A 21,783-nucleotide genomic window follows, 5' to 3' on the forward strand; every position below is an offset into this window, starting at 1 on the left:
AACGAGGAAATTTAAAAAAGCCAAACAGCAGTAGTAGTCAAGGTGATGCTCTCTAGATTTTAAAGACTACAGCTCCCATCAGTACAAGCCAACCAACAATCAGGAATGTTGGGAGTTGTAGTCTTTAACTCTAGGAGAGCACCACATTGGCTTCACATGGGCCTGAGAATTCTGATCCTGGAAAGTTGGGAATACGCTATCTCTATTGTATTAACCATCACTACCAAGCCCCCTAAGGATAACTTTTCAAGGGAAGCAAGGGGTGTAGGGAGTGGGACAATCTAATGAGAGCAGGGATTGTCTCTTCCCCTATTTTGCTTGAGTCACAGCTTTTAATATTGTCCATGGTAAACCAAGACCTGCCCCCCCCCCCCCCCAGGATATGAAATATGACCTGGATAATCGTAGATTCTAGGCTAGATCAAAATAGCTCATTTGCCAAATAGCAGCTGGATGTCCAATGCTGGCGTCAAAGGAGAAAGCCATCTCCAAGATCATACATCAGAACTTGGCAAAAGGCTCTCAGTTGGCAACCAGAGAAGAGCAATATTACATCTCCTTGCCGCAGCTAGCTATCGAAACTTCAGAGCTTGAAAGCCCTCTGGGACATTGCAATTGTGCTGGATAGTGTGCCCTTGGTCATAAATTGCTCTGATATGTACCAGAGCTAAGAGCTTCTTCTTACTTGTAGCTGATTAGCAATTGTAATGTCTCTGTATGAGGATATTGGTAAAACAATACCATATGAAAATTACCAACAAGTGATAGGCAACAGACAGCTTGAGAACTGAATCTCATCCCTGGTGACAGACACACTTTGACTATAATCTCCTCTTTTCAGAGACAGGCAAAAGTCTATTTAAACCCCTCTGGCAAAAAGATAGGGACATACTTTCAGACGTGGTGGTCATGTCTTCATGCGTGTAGATTTTAGGCTGCTTCTGTCTTCAGTTTCAAGAGATTACCCACTGTTAGGACTTCACAATCGACACAGATGAGTATAGTGGTCTGAATATGGACTTCTAGAAGAATGTTTGATGGTGGACCCTTGACCATTAGGACGACTCTGGGGTTGCCGCGCTCATCTCACTTTATTGGCCGAGGGAGCCTGCGTACAGCTTCTGGGTCATGTGGCCAGCATGACTAAGCCGCCTTTGGCGAACCAGAGCAGCGCACAGAAACGCCATTTACCTTCCCGCCGCACTGGTACCTATTTATCTACTTGCACTTTGACGTGCTTTCGAACTGCTAGGTTGGCAGGAGCAGGGGCCGAGGAACGGGAGCTCACCCCATCGCGGGGATTCGAACTGCCGACCTTCTGATCGGCAAGTCCTAGGCTCTGTGGTTTAACCCACAGTGCCACCCGCATCCCTATTGATATATGTACCAAGAGAATACCATCATCATCACCATCATCATCAAATCTGCACACACTATTGGCTTACAGTCATAGTTGGATGGGACCGCAATATTCTTCTAGTTCATCCTCAACTTCTCAGCTCCAGGTCTTCTGTGCTTCAGAGTATTTGAAGGCTTTGTTCTTCCCCCATTGTAACCAACCACCAGAAGTGGGGAACTGCTCTCTCTCTCTCTCTCTCTCTCTCTCTCTCTCTCTCTCACCATATTCCCTTGGCAGTGGGGGGACCTGGAGCAAAACTGGGCAGAACCTGAGCCAGGCGGACATAGGAATGTGTGGCTCTCTTTCAGCACTGTCTGCGCAACCTGATGTCTCCCCCAACTCTCTCAAGCACACACAGTGCAGAAGAAGATATTCTTCCCAAAGAAGTGATCCAGAGAGCAAGAATGTGTGTACAGCATTTTGAGGTCCGCATTAAATTGCATTGCCCAATCTGCGCTCTATCTCTCTTTCCATATCTGAGGCAGGTGGGGCAGGACAGGGGTCTGGAGGTGATAATGGACTGGATGAGGTCCAAACACGAGATGAACAGGGGAATGGAACATGAAATAAAATGCAAAAGGCAAAGCATACAGGGAGCATCTTCAATGGTAGCCCCATTGGAAGAGACTGATTTAGACCTCCATTCCCCCCAGATTGCATGCCTGGTATGAGCAAACCCCTTGCAGCTCTGTTGAGAAATCTGGAAGCCACAGTGTTAATCTCTATACGCTTCTCCGACAGGGGAATATATACTGTTAAATCTTGGGAGTTATTTAAAATGCCAGGGAGTATAATAGCAGTCCTCTGAAATAACCATTTCATCTGCCTACATTACTCTAAAATTAATGAATAATGAAGCGATGCCCTTCACATTCTCTTCCCTTTCCATTCCAAGATATATTGATCAGATGACATTTATTTAAGTTTGGGATAATGTATTAATTTCAAGATAATTATTCAATATACTTTTGTCACTGTTGATATGCTTCAATGTCATCCAGGGGCCGGGGGATGAATAAACTGTTATCTGACATTGCTGGACAGGGTGCTAGAAATAAATGCAATTTTTCTCCTTGGGGGAAAAAAATCAATGTCCCCCCCCTCTCTTTTTGGAGTGGGGGGAGAGGAGAGGGAAGAGAGGAGGAAGCAGGGCATTATGGTGGAATGACGGAGGATCCCAAGAAGACCTTTATTGTTGTTGTTTTTGTAAAGCAAGGTTGGTTCCGTGGAACAGAGCCCTCTTTGGCTGTCACCGAGGTCAGACTGATGCTCAGCAAAGCTGACAGAGCCCATCCTTAGTGGATGCCATTGCAATATTAACACTCATTTAGAGCAGATGTGGCTAAAAGCATGAAACATTGAACAAACAGCTGCCACAGATCCAGTGCCATTGCTTGAGCACTTATGTTCTATTAATGCACTGGGTTCATGTGGCCATCAGGGCTGCCTCCTTCCTCCCTGGTTCTCCATGCAGCAGATGGGTCAAGCTGTGGCAACTCCAAGATGAGCTGTATCCCTCTTCCAATGGGCGTCCCTGGGTTGCAAAGCAAAAAATTGGAAAGAAACAGAAGAGGGGAGAGGATGCATGGGGGAAACACACCCCATCAAGCTTCTTTTGGAGGACTGGCAATGACATTGCTCACACACAGCAGTATTCTTGTGCCAGGCTGTGTATGTTTAAAGCCAGCTTGTTCCCAGCCCCGTTCTCAGATTTATAACAACTCACATGGTCACACAAACACAGAGCACAGCTTACTTAGGTTTTTACAGGTCCACACTGAAGAAGAAAAAATTGCTCTCCATTTATATATCTCTTTATGAGGGTTCAGAGACATAAGGTGCAGCCTTATACTGAGTCAGACCAATGGTCCATTTAGCTGCGTACAGTCTGCACTGACTGGCAGAGGCTGTGACGTTAACATATATGAGAGAGTGCTGGGGGGGTGGAATAGTTAAATTGGTTGCACAGTCAGGACCCAGGGGGGGTGGAGTCAGTGGGACTATAAAAGGAGTTCGGGGAGGAGTTCGTTGGGAGTTGTTGGTGGGTAGTTGGTTGGATTTCATGGGTTGGCTGGTTGGGAAAGGCAGTTGGTAATAGAGAGAGAGTTAGGACAGTGGGTTCTTGAGTGCGGGGAGGTAGAAGAGATAGAGAGAGGAAAATAAGACTAAGAAAGTAAAGAGCAACAACGTTTAGAATGCTGTAAAAGTTTGTTTGTGTCTGAAATAAAATACACTCTTCTTTATTAACTGAGAACTTGACTGAGGCTGAAGTGATTTTACCAGGAAGGACCTGGTTGGTGGCAGTGGATTAGTGGTGTACGGGTCAACGGTCCGTGAGATGACCGGGGGCTCCGTACAAACACCACAGAAGCTCTTCTGGGTTTCCGGCAGGGGACATTCCCAGCCGTCCCCGGAGATACCTGGGATTGAACCTGGGTCTGTCATAAACAAAGCAACCAAAGTACGGCCCCACCCTGGAGACCTGAGTCATGCAAGGGAATGGCAGCGTGATATGGTTTAACAGCACAAAGCCAGTGTGATTTACATCACATCTTCCGCTTCCAGGAGCTGAACTGAAATCCTTTCCTCGTTAAATTCAATCAGGTTGGTGAGCCTGGTGGCAGGCATACAAAAAAAAACTTACAAAAAACACTTACAAAAAAAAACAACATGAAAAATTATACTCATCATACAACAACAACAATTTATTTATACCCCACGCATCTGTCTGGGTTTCCCCAGCCACTCTGGGCAGCTCCCAACAGAATATTAAAAACGCGATAAAACATCAAACGTTTAAAACTTCCCTAAACAGGGCTGCCTTCAGATGTCTTCTAAAAGTCAGATAGTTTCTTATTTTTTTGACATCTGATGGGAGGGTGTTCCACAAAGCAGGTGCCACTACCAAGAAGGCCCTCTGCCTGGTTCCCTGTAACCTCACTTCTCGTAGTGAGGGAACCGCCAGAAGGCCCTCGAAGCTGCACCTCAGTGTCTGGGCTGAACAATGAAGGGTGGAAATATGTAATGATTAGATAATCATAATAATCAATTATAATAAAATGTTGTTATAATCACAGACCAATAGCAACAGTAAACAAATTTCAGCATAAAAAAGCAGCAATGGAGAATAAAACACTGAACTATAGATCTAAAATTCAGTGCTTTCAAAATGTAAAAGTCTGGGAAAATAAAAATGGGTGGAGCTGCCAGGTGAGCCTCTCTGGGGAGAGCATCCCCAAATTGGGGTGGCACCCCCTAAAAAGCCCTTTCTTTAATATCCATCCACCTCATCTCATTTGGTTGGGCACCTGCAGAAGGGCCTCTGAGGAAAATTTCATGTTCTGGGTAGGTATCTGTGGGAGGAAGTGATCCTTCAGGTAACCTGGTCACAGTTAGGTGATGACCAGCACTTTGTCTTGGGCCCAGGCTGAAAGGCAGATGCCTCGTACCATTACCTGCTATCAGAATGGTGACTGATTCCTTCAGTGCTGGTCCTAGACATTTTGCTGCCTGAGGCAAAGGACAAGATGGCGTCCCATGTGCTTCCATGTTCAGAAGGTGTCTGGACTGAGACCCAACTCAAACTTCAATGCCGGCAGCAGGATAGCACACATGAGGGCCGCTGGTGAGTTTAAAGGATGCAGGATACTCCCGCTTTTGCCCCTCAACAGAGGAGAACAGCCAAGGAGATGCTGCTGCCGCTGCCTGAGGCTGTTGCTTCCCTCTGCCCAACAGTCAAACAGGTCCTGACTCTCTTTCTAAGAAACATAGTGAACTTCTGGTCTGTGGGTGACATGCGAACAATGAGAACTTGCCAGGAATGATGGAGATGGAATAAATTCTGAGATACACCTGCATAACCTAACTAAACTAGATCCTCCTTTGCAGAAGAGCACCCTTACACATAAATGGTTCAGAAATAGTATAGAATAAAACACTTCTGAATTCTGCACGCCACGCCCCTTTCCGGAGAATGACCTATATACTGCTCACCTTAGGTCATTCGAATGCAGTCCAAGAAGAAAATGTTGCGAGTGAAGTCTCTCGTTCGCCCTCACCTCTTTTCCCAAAGAAGCCAGGGTTTTGCCCTTTCTAAAATAAAGGAGAAAATCTGTGTGACAAGCACGCTCGGTCTGATTACATCTGACAGATTTAAAGTGCACCCCTTTTACTCCCCAAGAGGCTTTGATCCTCTCACTTAACAGGAATTGTAGCTGCGGGAAATTACCTTGTCATACACAACACAGTGTTGTGGGCTTGTATTGACAGTGCAAAGTGTCAGCAACTGATGCATAGAGCAACAGGGCTAAATAATTCATCGAGAAAACAGAAGCTTCTCCAGCAACAAACCCTCACTGGGCGTTCCACAAGATGACAAAGGGATCGAATGTTCCCAGCCCGCCGTATAACCCAAAGGCCGCTGGCGCTTATTAAAATGATTACCAGCATTGTGTGAGGACAGACCAAAGGCCGCCATCGATTTCATCAGAGTGCAGCCTGAAAGTGTGGAGGAATCCAGCTGGCCGTGGTACCCATGGGCTTAACACCCTTGAGGATTCCTGCCCTTCCATTTGAGCAGAGGCTGCATTTGAAAGAGGTGGGGGGGGGGGAGGAAAGCTCGATCAGTCCTCTGAGCTTGCTCCACCTGAAGCTCACGGGAGGCAGGAGGTGGCAAAAACAAAACAAGCATCCATTCTCCCGCACAAAGTGCTTTTCGGTCCATCGGTGGGAGGCCAAGAGGCTTCCATCAAAGCCATTTTGGAACAGATATTGGAGGGCAGGGGAAGGTGGCAATTTCAGGAGACTAACAGGGGAATAAAGGCATAAAGGAAAGAAAGGGTATAGAGTGATAGAATTAAATAAGTTTATTTATGTATGTCACAACGGCAGCCCGTGTTTCGTTAGCCCAAAAATAGAAAACGAGCAAGGTCCCAACCAAAGAAGAATGGCAACTTAAACTGATGGAATATGCGCAGCTTGCAGATCTAACCTATAGAATAAGAGAACAAGAAGAACATTCATTTAAAGAAGATTGGAAATTGTTTATTGAATATGTGGGGGGGAATTGTGTGCACTTGAAAATGTTGGCAGCATTAAGATAAATTCAACAGTGTAAATAAGTTTTTATGGAAGTAATAATGGAATATTGAATGGTTTAGTTTATGGAAAGTATGTAGGGATTTATGCTATGCAAAATGAGCCATGGAAAGAGAAAAAGGGAAGTCAATGATATTTCAAGGTTGTTTGAATGAATATTCCAAATTGTAAAACAGAAAACTTAATAAAAATTTAATAATAATAATAATAATAATAATAATAATAATAATAATAATAGAGTGCTAGAATTAAGTTGGAATTGTGCTGAGGAATGCTTTGTGGCCAAATGGAAGTCGATATGTGGGCAGGGTCTCCCAGTGCCAGAAGCGGCTTAGTCATGCTGGCCACATGACCCGGAAGCTGTATGCCGGCTCCCTCGGCCAATAAAGCGAGATGAGCGCCGCAACCTCAGGGTCAACCACGATGGTCAGGGGTCCTTTTACCTTTCCCTTTCCCTTTGCTTTGTAGATTTTCATAAAGAAAAACACAGACTGATAAATAAATTTTAGAAAGGGACAAGATTAGACAAGGGAGCACGAAGTTTTTTTTAAAAAAAAAAACCAAGACTCCTTGTGCTCCACTTCATTCCCCCTTTCTTCCCACCCAGGGTTTTCTTGCCTTCTGGCTGCCCCTTCAGAGTTGGCACGTCGCACAGGGCTGGGTCTTAGAATCATAGAATCATAGAATCATAGAGTTGGAAGAGACCACAAGGGCCATCGAGTCCAACCCCCTGCCAAGCAGGAAACACCATCAGAGCACTCCTGACATATGGTTGTCAAGCCTCTGCTTAAAGACCTCCAAAGAAGGAGACTCCACCACACTCCTTGGCAGCAAATTCCACTGTCGAACAGCTCTTACTGTCAGGAAGTTCTTCCTAATGTTTAGGTGGAATCTTCTTTCTTGTAGTTTGGATCCATTGCTCCGTGTCCGCTTCTCTGGAGCAGCAGAAAACAACCTTTCTCCCTCCTCTATGTGACATCCTTTTATATATTTGAACATGGCTATCATATCACCCCTTAACCTCTTCTTCTCCAGGCTAAACATGCCCAGCTCCCTTAGCCGTTCCTCATAAGGCATCGTTTCCAGGCCTTTGACCATTTTGGTTGCCCTCCTCTGGACACGTTCCAGTTTGTCAGTGTCCTTCTTAAACTGTGGTGCCCAGAACTGGACACAGTACTCCAGGTGAGGTCTGACCAGAGCAGAATACAGTGGCACTATTACTTCCCTTGATCTAGATGCTATACTCCTATTGATGCAGCCCAGAATTGCATTGGCTTTTTTAGCTGCCGCGTCACACTGTTGGCTCATGTCAAGTTTGTGGTCAACCAAGACTCCTAGATCCTTTTCACATGTACTGCTCTCAAGCCAGGTGTCACCCATCTTGTATTTGTACCTCTCATTTTATTTGCCCAAGTGCAATACTTTACATTTCTCCCTGTTAAAATTCATCTTGTTTGTTTTGGCCCAGTTCTCTAATCTGTCAAGGTCGTTTTGAAGTGTCATCCTGTCCTCTGGGGTGTTAGCCACCCCTCCCAGTTTGGTGTCATCTGCAAATTTGATCAGGATGCCCTTGAGTCCATCATCCAAGTCGTTGATAAAGATGTTGAATAAGACTGGGCCCAAGACAGAACCCTGTGGCACCCCACTAGTCACTCTTCTCCAGGATGAAGAGGAACCATTGATGAGCACCCTTTGGGTTCGGTCAGACAGCCAGTTACAAATCCACTGAGTGGTAGCATAGTCAAGTCCGCATTTTACCAGCTTCTTTACAAGAATATCATGGGGCACCTTGTCAAATGCCTTGCTGAAATCAAGGTAGGCTACATCCACTGTGTTCCCTTCATCTACCAGGCTTGTAATTCTGTCAAAAAACGAGATCAGGTTAGTCTGACATGACTTATTTTTCAGAAATCCATGCTGACTATTGGTGATCACAGCATTCCTTTCTAGGTGCTCACAGACTGTTTGCTTAATGATCTGCTCCAGAATCTTCCCTGGTATTGATGTCAGACTGACTGGGCGGTAATTATTTGGGTCCTCTCTTTCCCCCTTTTTGAAAATAGGGACAACATTTGCCCTCCTCCAGTCTGCCGGGACTTCGCCTGTTCTCCAGGAATTCTCAAAGATGACTGCCAGTGGTTTTGAGATCACATCTGCCAGTTCTTTTAATACTCTTGGATGCAGTTCATCTGGCCGTGGAGACTTGAATACATCTAGGCTAGCCAAGTATTCTTGTACTATCTCCTTAGTTATTCTGGCCTGTGTTTCCTCTGCTGAATCATTTGCTCCAAATTCTTCAGGTCGGGCATTGTTTTCTTTATCGGAGAAGACTGAGGCAAAGAAGGCATTGAGGAGTTCAGCCCTTTCTGTGTCCCCTGTTTGCATTTCACCATCTTCTCCTCTGAGTGACCCCACTGTTTCTTTGTTCTTCCTTTTGCTACGAACATACCCATAAAAGCCTTTTTTTGTTGCTTTTAACCTCTCTAGCAAGCCTGAGTTCATTCTGTGCTTTAGCTTTTCTGACTTTGTGTCTACACATGCTGGCTATTTGTTTGAATTCCTCTTTGGTGGTTTCCCCCCTTTTCCATTTTTTGTACACATCCTTTTTTAATCTTAACTCTGTTAAAAGTTCTTTAGATAGCCACCCTGGCTTCTTTAGGCACCTTCCATGTTTCCGTCTCATTGGTATTGCCTGAAGTTGTGCTTTTACTATCTCCCTCTTAACAAACTCCCTGCCATCATGAACTCCCTTTCCTTTTAGTATTACTGTCCATGGGATCTCATCCAGCACTTCCCTTAGTTTTATGAAGTCGGCTTTCTTAACGTCAAGAAATTGAGTCCAGGTATGCTTGGCTGCTCCTTTCCGCTGTATAGTAAACTTCAGAAGAGCATGATCACTCACGCCTAATGATCCTTCCACTTCTACCCCACTAACCAGGTCATCAACATTGGTTAGGACCAGATCTAAAATGGCTGTTCCTCTTGCTTCTCCCACTTTCTGGACAATGAAGTTGTCTGCAAGGCCAGTGAGGAATCTGTTTGACCTTATGCTCTTGGCTGAGTTTGACATCCAACAAATTGAAGGTAGGAGTCTATCAGTTGATGAAGATTGAAGTCCCCCATTACTACTCTCTCCCTTCCTTTTGCATGCTTGGCCATCTGTTCCAGGAAAGCATCATCTATGTCCTCCGTTTGGCTTGGGGATCTATAGTAAACTCCCACAATGAGGTCACTGTTATTCTTCTCTCCCTTAATTTTGACCCAAATGCTCTCACTTTGGCTTTGAGGTTCTAAATCTTGGATCTCTTCACAGGTATACACATCCCTGACATATAACGTCACTCCTCCTCCTTTCTTGTCTGGTCTGTTTCTCTGAAATAGATTGTATCCCTCCATTATTACATTCCAATCATGGGACTTATCCCACCAGGTTTCAGTGATGCCTATTATGTCATATTTAGTTTGCTGTACCAAGAACTCAAGCTCATCTTGTTTATTTCCCATGCTTTGTGCATTAGTGTACAGACATTGAAGTCCATTAATCATTCCCCCGTGTCTCTTATTTAAGGATTTTTTCCTCCCACCACTAGGTCTGCATGTTGTTTGCTCCATTTGGTCTATGACATTTGGATGATCATCTTCATCAACTGATAGACTCCTGCCTTCAGGAGCACTGTCTCCCTCCCCCACATTAGTCAGTTTAAAGCCCTCCTGATGAGGTTTCTGAGATTTTTGGCAAAAACATTCCTCCCAACCATTGTGAGGTGCAGCCCATCACTTGCCAGAAGTCCATCTTCAAGAAACTGCAGTCCATGATCTAAGAATCCAAACCGTTCTTGTTTACACCATTTGCGAAGCCAGCTGTTCACTTCCACTATTTTCCCCTCTCTCCTTGGGCCACGTCATTCAACTGGGAGGACAGATGAGATGAGTCTTGAAGATGGCAGTCTCTTCTCCTCCAATTTGCCCTCTCACCAGCACCTGCCATGAGCTGCCCAAGGGAGGAGGCTGCTGCTGCTGCAGCAGCAGCAATGGAGATTCAACAGGATGCTCCCTTGCTTCCACTTGGGACAAGTGCCAGCTCACCCTCCTTCTACAACTTGACAGCAGCAGCACTGGCGGGGGAGGAAACAGGGACGTTCTGGGATCAAATCAGAAGTCGGAATGGCTTTCATAATTCGGAGATTGTCCCTGGAAAATCAGGCATCCCACCCTTTCCCGACTTCTGACCTGGCCCTTTGTGGGTTAACAGGTGGTAGAAACAACAAAAAGAGCCCTCCTGAATTCGACCAAGGGCTTACCTAGCCCAGCATCCTGTCCTCATATTGCCTTAATAATAATAATAATAATATAATAAATTTTATTTATACCCCACCCTCCCCGGCCAGAGCCTGGCTCAGGGCGGCTAACACCAATAAAATCACAGTAAAAACATAATAGAGGAAAAAGAGGGGGGTGAGGAACCAATTTAAAATACAGGTTAAAATGCAATTTAAAATGCAGCCTCATTTTAATAGTAGCCCATAGATCAAGACCATAAGGGGAGGGAAACATAAGGGTCAGACTGAGTCCAAACCAAAGGCCAGGCGGAACAGCTCTGTCTTGCAGGCCCTGTGGAAAGATGTCAAGACCCGCAGGGCCCTAGTCTCTTGTGACAGAGCGTTCCACCATGTCGGGGCCAGTGCTGAAAAGGCCCAGGCCCTAGTTGAAACCAATCTAACCTCCTTGAGGCTCGGGACCTCCAAAGTGTTGTTATTTGTGGACCTTAAGGTCCTCCACGTGGCATACCAGGAGAGGCGGTCCCATAGGTACGTGGGTCCTAGGCCGCATAGGGCTTTAAAGGAAGCCCCCAAGTAGGACTTGAGCACAACAGCAATGTCCCTAGTTATGGTCTGAAATGCAATGCCCCTCTGCCTTCTCATAATGGTTTCCCCAGAATATGCCAGCAGTCACAATTGTCCTGACAATGAAACAACATTCTGTGTAGCAATACAACCCAAGCTTTGTGATGGGAGAATGGCAGGTATGCTCTACCACCAGACTTCAGTGTGTATAAGCTTTGGAAATTAGTTTCTTATGCTGTATACCCTTTCTTCTTTGTTTTTTTAAAATATAAAAATAATAATAATCCATGGGTACCAAACAAACACATCGAAACCAAAGCTATTTGCATCTATCAACACTAATAAGAGCCACACCGCCGCTTTGGTAGCATCTCGACTCTCACCTGACCTGGAAGTTCAAAGGCTACATCAAGAAGCAATTAGCATATTTCCCACAGACGGGGCAGTCAAATGAGCAAAGAGCTAATAGCAGCTCCGACCAAAGCGTCTCGGCGGACTTCCTCCTCCGCTTCCGAATTGGATCTGTCAGCTCCTAAATTGCGTGCATTTTTGAGCCGTTAGCACAGTTTACTGCCCGAGAAAATATCGTATCAGCCACCATTAAGGTGGCAAATTGCTTCCTAAATGGTAACTTAAAGGATAGGATTGTACTTCCCATCTTAATTAAGACGACCATCCTGGTAAATGGAAATGAGTTAGCCAATGTATATTTTTGTTACTGAAATGGAAACTAGCACTAGAAGGAGATATCTGAAGGCCTACATGTAGGATAATGAGGTGTTCTGCCCCTCCTCATTTAATCCCCATAACAACCCTGTGAGATAGGGTAGGCTAAGAGGGAGGGAGAGAGAGAGAGAGAGAGAGAGAGAGACTGACCCAAGATCACCTAGTGAGCTTCATTTGGCTGAGTGGGGATTTGAACCCTGGTCTCCTAAGTCCTAGTTCAGCACTCTAACCACTACATCACACTGCCTTGCAATGCTGAAATTTATAAGAATTGATGGAAGGGCACCACGATGGGCCTGTGGCTTAATGGACATTGCAATTTGCAAAATTGCCTCAGCCTGAAAAAGAGCTAATACAACCATGCCAATCATCTCCGTCACAGGTTTAGTTCTTGGAAACTGAGGTGAGTAATGTGTAGCTCAGCCCTGAGCCCAGCAGTGGCCCATGCCAGCAAAATCCAGCTCCCTAACAACATTGGGTCACATTTCCAAAGTCTACAACCTGATCCCACCCCCACAATATTTTGCTATAACAACTAATTACATATAAATGAATCCTTCTTAACGGATCCAACACTCAGTCTGCTTTTAATTACAAGGTTTCGACAGTGACAGATGGCACAGAGTATGACGAATTGACCCTGAAGGGTTAGATGGTTGTCACAAGAGTGATTTGGTTTCAACAGCCAAAAATAGGTTGAGGTTGCAGCGTTCAAAGGTACAGCATGGAGTTGACTTGATGTTGGCAAGTGCCTCTTGAATCAATGCTGATATTAGTAGAACCTGAAAATATACAAAGAGTCTACTGAAAACAGACCAGGGCTGAGTGAGATGAAGCTATTCACTGTTATTGAACATTTTCAGAACTGCCCCCAAATGCCTTCCCCTTTCAGCATTTTTGTCACTTGAAAAAAAATGTTCACTTTTTCATTTAAGCTGACTTACTCATCCTTACTTGTCCTCATTTTCCACCACCTTCATTCACCCTCAGCAATCTCACAGACAAATGATTTTACTGACCGATGTCTGGCAAAATGGACGTCACACAAGGGCGCCACCATAGTCACTAGATGTTCACTGATTTGGTGGGATCGGAGGAGACTCTTGAGAGTCCCATGGACTGCAAGAAGATCAAACCTATCCATTCTGAAGGAAATCAGTCCTGAGTGCTCACTGGAAGGATAGATCCTGAAGCTGAGGCTCCAGTACTTTGGCCACGTCATGAGAAGAGAAGACTCCCTGGAAAAGACCCTGATGTTGGGAAAGATGGAGGGCACAAGGAGAAGGGGACGACAGAGGATGAGATGGTTGGACAGTGTTCTTGAAGCTACCAGCATGAGTTTGACCAAACTGCAGGAGGCAGTGGAAGACAGGAGTGCCTGGTGTGCTCTGGTCCATGGGGTCACGAAGAGTCGGATACGACTAAACGACGAAACAACAACAACAATTTAGGAAGGAGGGAGAATAACTGAATGATAGAGCTGGAGGGGGGGCACATTTGAATGCCATCTAGCCTGAGGAAGGAAATCCAGAGCTAGAGCGTCTTCAAGATGTGGTTGCCCAGTCTCTGCTTCAAGACCTCCAGCAGAGATGAGCAAGGGCAATGGGTTCCATTGTCAAGCTGCTGTCAACGTTAAGACATTTCTCTTAATGCTTAACCAAAATCCACCCTTCTGCAACTTAAGTTCATTAGTGTGGGATGTAAAACACAGGAGCAGTCAATGACAACATTCCTAGAGTGTACATGTTAGAACATGGGGAGGGATGTCTGTCCAGCAAGCAGGTAAACTTCCTGGGGATCGACTTCCTCCGCATGTGACCAGAGGTGGGTGTGGCCTCACCTGTGCAGGTAATGATAAAAGCACAGGGCAGGCAGCCATTTTCTCTCTTGCCTCTTGCCTCTCTCTCTGCCATTTTCCTTCGATGAGGAAACATCTAAGGATGCTCTCTTGGCTCCCAGCCAAGAGAGGAGATAAAGACTATCTTGCTACAAGATAGATTCTAAGTGTATGTAACCTTTTTAAGCCTGCCTACCTTCTGGGATCATATTGTGAACAGAACGTGAGTAAACTCTTTTATACTTTTGTAAAGACTGTGTCGTGTCTTGTATTTTAAGAGGGAACAAAAGGGGAAATTACCAGAGTAATTATTATAGAGGTTCTAGCGAACCTGTGCAAGCGTTACCGTTGCAAACTTAAAAGGGAATGTCATAAACTCTGCTGATATTTTGGGAACTTGTTAGCACAAGTTGGATAAGGATATAATTAGTCAATATATCCTCTCCTGCACCCCAGAACATTCCCACAATTAGATCTCTCATCAACACTGAATGTCCTGGTAGGATTTCCAAGGCTGGTGAAGGAACTCTCCCTGCAGTGGGAAAACTGGGAAAGGCCAGAGATTAGAATTCATAGAATCATAGAACCGTATGTTTGGAAAGGACCCCAAAAGCTCACTTAGTCTAATCCCCTGCAATGAAGGAATCACAGCTAAAAAATCCCAGACAGAAGGCCATTCAACCTCTCTTTTAAAACGTTCAACAAAGGAGCACCCACTATCTTCCGAGATGGTCCATTCTGCTATCAAACAGCTCTTGCCATCAGAAGGTTTTTCCTAATGTTTAGCCGGAAACTCCTTTCTTGTAATTTGAATCCTACCCTCTTGGGGCAGCAGAAAACAAACTTGCTCCATCTTCCCTGTGACAGCCCTTCAGATGTTTGAAGCTGGCTATCCTATCACCTGGTACAAGTTTTCAAGGTACATTTTGGTGTGGAAATGTACAAGGGAGTTTGAAAGAAGGGGAAAGAGGGATTCAATAAGGCTGAATACAGTAGACGCTCAGGTTGCGAACATGATCCGTGTGGGAGGCACGTTCACAACCTGCAGCATTCGCAACCCACACACGCAGGTCGCAATTCAGCACTTCTGCACATGCACAAAGTACAATTTAGCGCTTCTGCACATGTGTGAGTGCCAATACCTGGAGGTAACCCGTTCCAGTACCTCCGGGTTCGGCATGGTGCGCAACCCAAAAACTCGCAACCTGAAGCATCTGTAAACTGAGGTATGACTGTAAATTCCTCTGGGATGGTTTAATTCATCCCTGCCATTGCTGACTCTTCCAAGTGTCACAAGATCAGATTTCCTAGGAAAGCTAGACTTGGACAGTTAGGTAAAACGGGCATGGAGTTTACTTTACAAAAATCATATAAAAAACCTGGAAGAACGTCCTGTCAAATGTGATGCAAACTTTCAGGTGCAAACTAGAAAGCAAAGAGTAGAAGCAAGTAACTCACAGCTGAATTGTTGCCTGTCTGGTTGCAGATGTCTTTCTTTTGTGAAAACAGGTGTATCTCTGCCCTTGAGACGGCCGCTTGTCACTTCCGCTCTGGCCAAGTTTGTCCATCAACTCATCTGCGACCTGCCCTGACAGGAGACAAAAGGGCAACAGCATCAGATGGCAAAATTTGGGGTAATGCCAACCTGACGGAGAGTGTATTAGGTGCTGAGAACAGCGGCAACTCTCAACAAAGGCTTGAAAAGCAATCAGAATCCGTTCACACAATACTGCTTCTTGTTTATCACGGTGCAATGGTCTGTGGACAGGATTCCACACACACACACACCCCGCCATATGCCCATTTACCATTTAAGACAGTGGTGGCCAAACATGGCCCTCCAGCTGTTTTGGGACTACAGTTCCCATAATCCCTGACCACTGGTCCTGTTAACTAGGGGTGATGGGAGTTGTAGTCCCAAAACAGCTGGAGGGCCATGTTTGGCCATCACTGATTTAAGAGAAGTACAAACCTCTCTGAGAGATTCTACCCAAACTGTGAAACCATGAGAATGCAATTATGGTGTAGGGTATATTTCAATCAGAAGGGCAATTTGGGGGAAGGCATTTGGGCTTCCAGTATTTATGCATTGCCTCAAGTGCGGCTTTGCTACTTCAGCTGGTGAATAGGGAAAGCAAACCACTGCTGCTAGACTGGCTATAGGGCAATAAACTTTAAGTACCCAGTATCTTCTTTCCCTAATCCTCTGCTGTGCTGTACTGCTCTTCCACCAAGGCTAGGGAACCCTTTTTGGTCCAAGGGCCAGATTCTTATCTGGCCAGCTTCCGAGGACCAGGTGGGTGGGATCAAAGGCTAAGTGGGAGGGGTCAAACAATGCCACTACAGAAATCGTGCAGCAGCAGTGGGAGGCCCCATTAGCTAAAGTGGTGCTTCAGGTTAAGAACAGTTTCAGGTTAGGAATGGACCTCCAGAACGAATTAAGTTCTTAACCCGAGGTACCATTGTATAAGGAAAGTGGAATACATTTGAAAAATAACAGCCATCAAGCCAATCACCTCCATAAAGTTTAAATAAAATACACCACACCCCTAAAAATTCTACATGCATGCACACACAACAATGTGTGTGTGCTTGTGTGTGTGCGGAGGTGTTCTTGTCTCACCTCAAGTTGAAACAAATTCCAAATGTTTCAACATTACACAAGCTATCTGCTTGTGTAGAATGTACACACACAAAATCCTCCCCAGTACAGTGGTACCTTGGGTTACAGACGCTTCAGGTTACAGACGCTTCAGGTTACATACTCCACTAACCCAGAAATAGTACCTCGGGTTAAGAACTTTGCTTCAGGATGAGAACAGAAATCGTGCTCCAGCGGCGCATAGGCAGCAGGAGGCCCCATTAGCTAAAGTAGTGCTTCAGGTTAAGAACAGTTTCAGGTTAAGAACGGACCGCTGGAATGAATTAAGTTCTTAACCTGAGGTACCACTGTATATACAAAAGTAGCATGTCAGGAAGACTGGTTCTTGTCTAGCTTTCTCCCTGACTGGCTAGTTTTCTATATTAAGGGCAGGGGGGGATTTTTTCAAATGGAGGGGCATTTACACATTAACTCCCACCAGTTTACTGAAGTGATACAAACAGGTTCCTTACATGAGTGAAAGGACTAGGCCTCAGTTATTCAGCAGACCCCACTTCCCCCTCCTAGTTCTTTCCCTCAACCTTCTCTGCCTTCTCTCCCCATTTTCATTTGATATGCTATCATTCCTCTCTCTGGAACCCCATTACAACAGCAATGAAATGTAAGGCTCTCTAATTAAGAGAAAACAATTGGGGACGGAGTAATGCAAAGGGGAACTTTTTGACACCTTTTATGCTTAAAATGTTCCTATTGGAGCATTCAAAGGTATTTAGCTAGAATTCATTTAAAACTGTAGCTGAGGAATGTCTCTAACAACTCCGGAGGGGACAATGGAAGAGGTTTCGACTTTTAAGTTGCAATTGTTGGTTCTTATAACTGGACTGTGTGTGATTCATTATCACTGTGTGTGTGTGTGTGTGTGTGTGTGTGTGTGTGTGCGCGCGCGTGTGTGTGTGTGTGTGTTTTAAGAAGCAGTGGAGAGATACTTCCTGCAGGGGACAAAATAGCATTTCCTATTCAGAGCAATTGGGGGCGGGGGACAAAGCTTGGGAATAATTTTTCCAAATTAACTCTGCAAACCAAGCTTCCTTTGGGTGTTGTTCTGGGTTCCTTGACTGCCAGAAGGAGAGTGAGAGAAAAAGAAGGATCCCTTTTATCCAAGTGCTTAATAGACAAATAGCTTGGCAGGGATCAGATTCATCTTGCTGGGTGGAGTGCTTACATGGAGAAAGCAGAACTCATCATAAGCAACTACAGTAGCTCAGCCTTTCCCCCACTCTACATCTTTCTTCTTCTTCTTCTTCTTCTTCTTCTTCTTCTTCTTCTTCTTCTTCTTCTTCTTCTTCTTCTTTTTTTGCTGCCCATATAAGTTGCACCAGCAGCAGCAACTGTATCAGCAGCCTGGCCGCTATTTTGCATCTCCACTGAGCCTCTTGGCTAAGGTTGCTAACTTCAGACTTAGAATCAATCAGAGAATCATAGAATGGTAGTGTTAGAAGGGATCTCAAGGCTCATCTAGTCCAGCCCCTGTAATGCAGGAATCTCAACTAAAGCATCCATGACAGATGGCCGCCCAACCTCTGCTTAAAAACCTCCAAGGAAGGAGAGTCCATCACCTCTCGTGGGAGTCTGTTCCACGGTTGAACATCTCTTACTGTCATAAAGTTCTTCCTGATGTTGAGTCAGAATCTCCTTTCTTGTAATGTGAAGCCATTGTACGGGTCCTACCCACCAGAGCAGAAGAAAACAAGCTTGCTCCATCTTCCATGTGCCAGCTGTGGCGATCACACAGGGTCCCCAGACGTTTGACGGTCTATTGATCCCTGTGCCACCACTGTGATTGCTTTCTTCGCTGCCACCAACCCGTTTCTCTCGGGTACACACGGAGTCCAGACAGTTGTTAACATTAACAAATAATCAAGTTTATTTTTATAAGCATGAACAAGTTTATGGTTTCAGTTAATTTTTCTTGTCAGTTTCTTAATCTTAGTTTCTTTACTGTCCTATACATTCCTAACAACTTCAAACTGATTATCCCAACTATCTATCTGACTCCACCTAACAGTTCCGCTCACTCTCTCACAACACAACTCGACCAACCCACAGACTTATCCTCCCTCTTCCTTCTCCAACTCTCAAATGACTTCCACACAACTCCAACTCTAACTCTAACTCCTCCCCTTGGGTTCCCACTGGCCAATCACTTCACACTCATTTAACCCTTTCCTTATGACCCACCTAGGCAGCAAACACCACATCAGCTTTCAATACTTTTGAAGATGGCTATCATATCTTCTCTCACACAGCTTTGGGGTAGGTTTGTGGGTATGGCAGAAGGAGATAGGATCTGCCTGTGCAATGCCCACCTGGTGGAAACTCTAGCTCACATGGCCCTTACATGTAAAATGTATGATGATTTCTGCCAACAATTTCTAGACCATCTATGTATTCCAACATGGAAACCAGAGACAGAGGTTATACGCTTCTTATTACTTGGTGACCAGGAGCTCACCAAGACAGTAGCTAAGTTCCTCTATTTGATTTTTTGTCACTGAAGTATGCTACAGGATCCTGCCCTTGCTGGAGACCCACAGAGATGAAATAGATTGCTCGCCTCTTCTTCCCTTTGGCAAATGACTGTACTGTTGAAAGGGCGACGAGATCGCACTGGCCTATTTATTCTGAATGTTTGTATGTGGTGCCAATAAAGGTTTGATGATGATGACGATATCTTCTCTCAGTCTCCTCTTTTCTAGGATAAACATACCCATTTTCTGGCATGTAAGACTAAGGCTTCAGATTGAGGCACGTGGGAGTAAATCCCATTGAAAACACAGTGACACTTACCTCTGAGAAAACATGCCTAGCATTGTGCTACAAGTACTTTAGCTTCCAGAGAGCATCATTTGGACACAAGGTGTCCTATGTCCTCCTGATCATAGCACTTCCAATGTTGGAGCGCCAATGTCAGGAGCAGCAGGGCCAAGGAAGCTGCTGTGGCAACAGAGAGGGAGGATTGGGCAAAGCTCTCACTCTCTCTTGCATAGGAAGATCAACTGTATCCAATGGCTACTGGACCAGTGGATCACAGCTGTATTCTATTTTCAGAACCACCAGAGATCAAATTCATTGAAGTGTGTGTGTGTGTGTTTAGGAGGACTTCTCCCCATCTCATTTTCAGAGCAACATCCACAAGAAATGGGAACCATTTCCCCAAGAAATCATCGCTGAAATTACTTAAAACAGCAAAACCAAATATGGCAAGTGTGTAGCACAATCTCCAGGCCACAAAATCTGCACAACCTTCTAATCATTCTACATGCACATACCAAACAGTCTTCAAAGGTAGGGAACAAATATTTTAAACAATACAGATCACAATAAATATTGAAGTGACTTGGGCTTAGTGCTCACCTGATCGACCAACAATATTTCCCCCTCCACTTGGTTCACAGGAGAACAGTTGATTAGAGTCTTTCCCTGTCCTGCACAATGCCAATCTGTGTTCTGTTAAGAGGAAATTTAATGAACAAAAGGTCAAACCACCCGACCATTTCATCATTATCAGATACATTGGGGGGGGGGGGGAAGAGCCAGAGAAATGCAATTTAGCAATAAACAAGAGGCTGTTTTGTGTGTCTGCTTTTCCCTTTTTGCATTCCCTTCTCATGAAAGTTTTGCCGGTTTAATCCTAGATGTTTTCTTGAAATAGTTACCAATATCTAAAGGGTGAGGAAACCTTTGGTGTTTTTAATTAAAGGGAGCAACTATAAATTGATAAGAAAATGTGCATCCTTTGAGCAGCCTGGATGCAGTATTGGGCAGAATCAGGACTTGAATGCAGGTCCCCAAACCTTTTAATGTATGCATCGGATGAGGCAAAAAAAAAAAAAAAAGGCAAATAAGGGGCATGCAAGTCTCATTGCAAACAAGGCTTGTTATGCCTTTCTCCCCTTTCAGTTTTGGTACCAACCTGTCATTTATGTTGACTTCTGTCCATCACTCAGGAAGGAAGGAGCAGAAGTCCACTGCTTTGCCCCAGCTTTGCCCTGGTTTCCAGTGCAGTTTTCTGACTGCTCCTTGCCAGGAAAAGGTAAAGGGACCCCTGACCATTAGGTCCAGTTGTGACCAACCCTGGGGTTGCGACACTCTTCTCGCTTTATTGGCCAAGGGAGCCGGGTCGTCGGGCCAGCATGACTAAGCCGCTTCTGGCGAACCAGAGCAGCGCACCGAAACGCCGTTTACCTTCCCGCCAGAGCGGTACCTATTTATCTACTTGCACTTTGACATGCTTTTGAACTGCTAGGTTGGCAGGAGCAGGGACAGAACAACAGGAGCTCACCCCATCGCGGGGATTCAAACTGCTGACCTTCTGATTGGCAAGCCCTAGGCTCTGTGGTTTAACCCAGAGCATCACCCGCGTCCCTTGCTCCTTGCCAAGACGGAGTGTAAATGCACATTTAAAGCACATGACTTCCCTCCAAGAGCCCTGGGAACTGTAGTTTCCCCCTCACATACCTGAAATTCCTAGTACAATTCCAAGGATTCTTTTGGAGAAGTCAAGTGCTTCAACGGTATATTGGATGTGTACAATGGGGATATGCCTGGAGTCAGTCCTTGTCACCCTCACCAGTTGAGGTCAGCAACTATTCTATTCTGAACTTAAAAATGGAAAGCGTAATGCTGGTGGTCAACAAAAGAGGTTCAAAGACTCTCTCAAGGCAAGTCTTTAAAAATGTACTATAAACACCAACAACTGGGAAACATTGGCCTGCGGGCACTCCAGTTGGAGAACAGCCTTTACCATGGGCTTTGAAGACGCTCAAACTCAGGACGCAAGGGAGAAACGTGTTAAGAGGAAGGCATGTTTGGTAAACCCTCACTGTGATAAACTCCCACCTGGAAACCTATGTCCCCACTGTGGAAGGCCGTGTGGATCCAGAATTGACCTCCACAGTCACTTACAGACTCATTGTTAAGACTGTGTTCTTGGAAGACAATCTTACTCGGCTACGAGTGATCGCCAAAGGAGAAGGAGAAGGAGAAGGAGAAGGAGAAGGAGAAGGAGAAGAAGAAGAAGAAGAAGAAGAAGAAGAAGAAGAAGAAGAAGAGAGCTTCTTGGCCTCTCTCTGCCCTTTCTTCTCAGGTGGGCAATAAGGATTCAACTCTGGGCCCAAATTTCTAAAAGACCACCTCTTTCGCTACAGACCCTTTTGGGTGTTAGGATCGTCCTACTCTCGTGTAGGACCCTGGTAGAAACACATGCCCAACTGGCAAG

General features: G+C 45.1%; 1 protein-coding gene and 1 long non-coding RNA gene across 2 annotated transcripts in view; one reads left to right on the forward strand and one right to left on the reverse strand.

The window, feature by feature from the left end:
* LOC309350463 overlaps positions 1 to 21,783 on the forward strand; it is a 597,274-nt gene that overhangs the window by 38,762 nt on the left and 536,729 nt on the right. The window lies entirely within an intron of this gene.
* LOC309350388 (uncharacterized protein) lies at positions 1,859 to 20,002 on the reverse strand. The gene is made up of 5 exons (XM_081877437.1): positions 19,920 to 20,002; positions 15,362 to 15,491; positions 5,393 to 5,491; positions 4,686 to 4,781; positions 1,859 to 2,933 (listed from the first exon to the last, which is right to left on the reverse strand). Exons 2-5 carry the CDS (start codon positions 15,469 to 15,471, stop codon positions 2,882 to 2,884), a joined length of 357 nt encoding a protein of 118 aa, XP_081733563.1. The 5' UTR covers positions 15,472 to 15,491; positions 19,920 to 20,002; the 3' UTR covers positions 1,859 to 2,881.

Source organism: Podarcis erhardii (genome assembly GCF_964252035.2).
Source record: "Podarcis erhardii genome assembly, chromosome: 9".
NCBI lineage: Eukaryota > Metazoa > Chordata > Lepidosauria > Squamata > Lacertidae > Podarcis > Podarcis erhardii.

Excerpts from the sequence above, each read along its gene's own strand:
- LOC309350388 (XM_081877437.1), bottom strand. The coding sequence starts at position 15,471 with ATGGACAAACTTGGCCAGAGCGGAAGTGACAAGCGGCCGTCTCAAGGG. Across the intron at positions 4,782-5,392 it reads CTGCATTCGAATGACCTAAG|GTTACCTGAAGGATCACTTC; the intron begins GTGAGCAGTATA and ends AACTGTGACCAG. Across the intron at positions 2,934-4,685 it reads GCCCAACCAAATGAGATGAG|GGACGCCCATTGGAAGAGGG; the intron begins GTGGATGGATAT and ends TTTGCAACCCAG.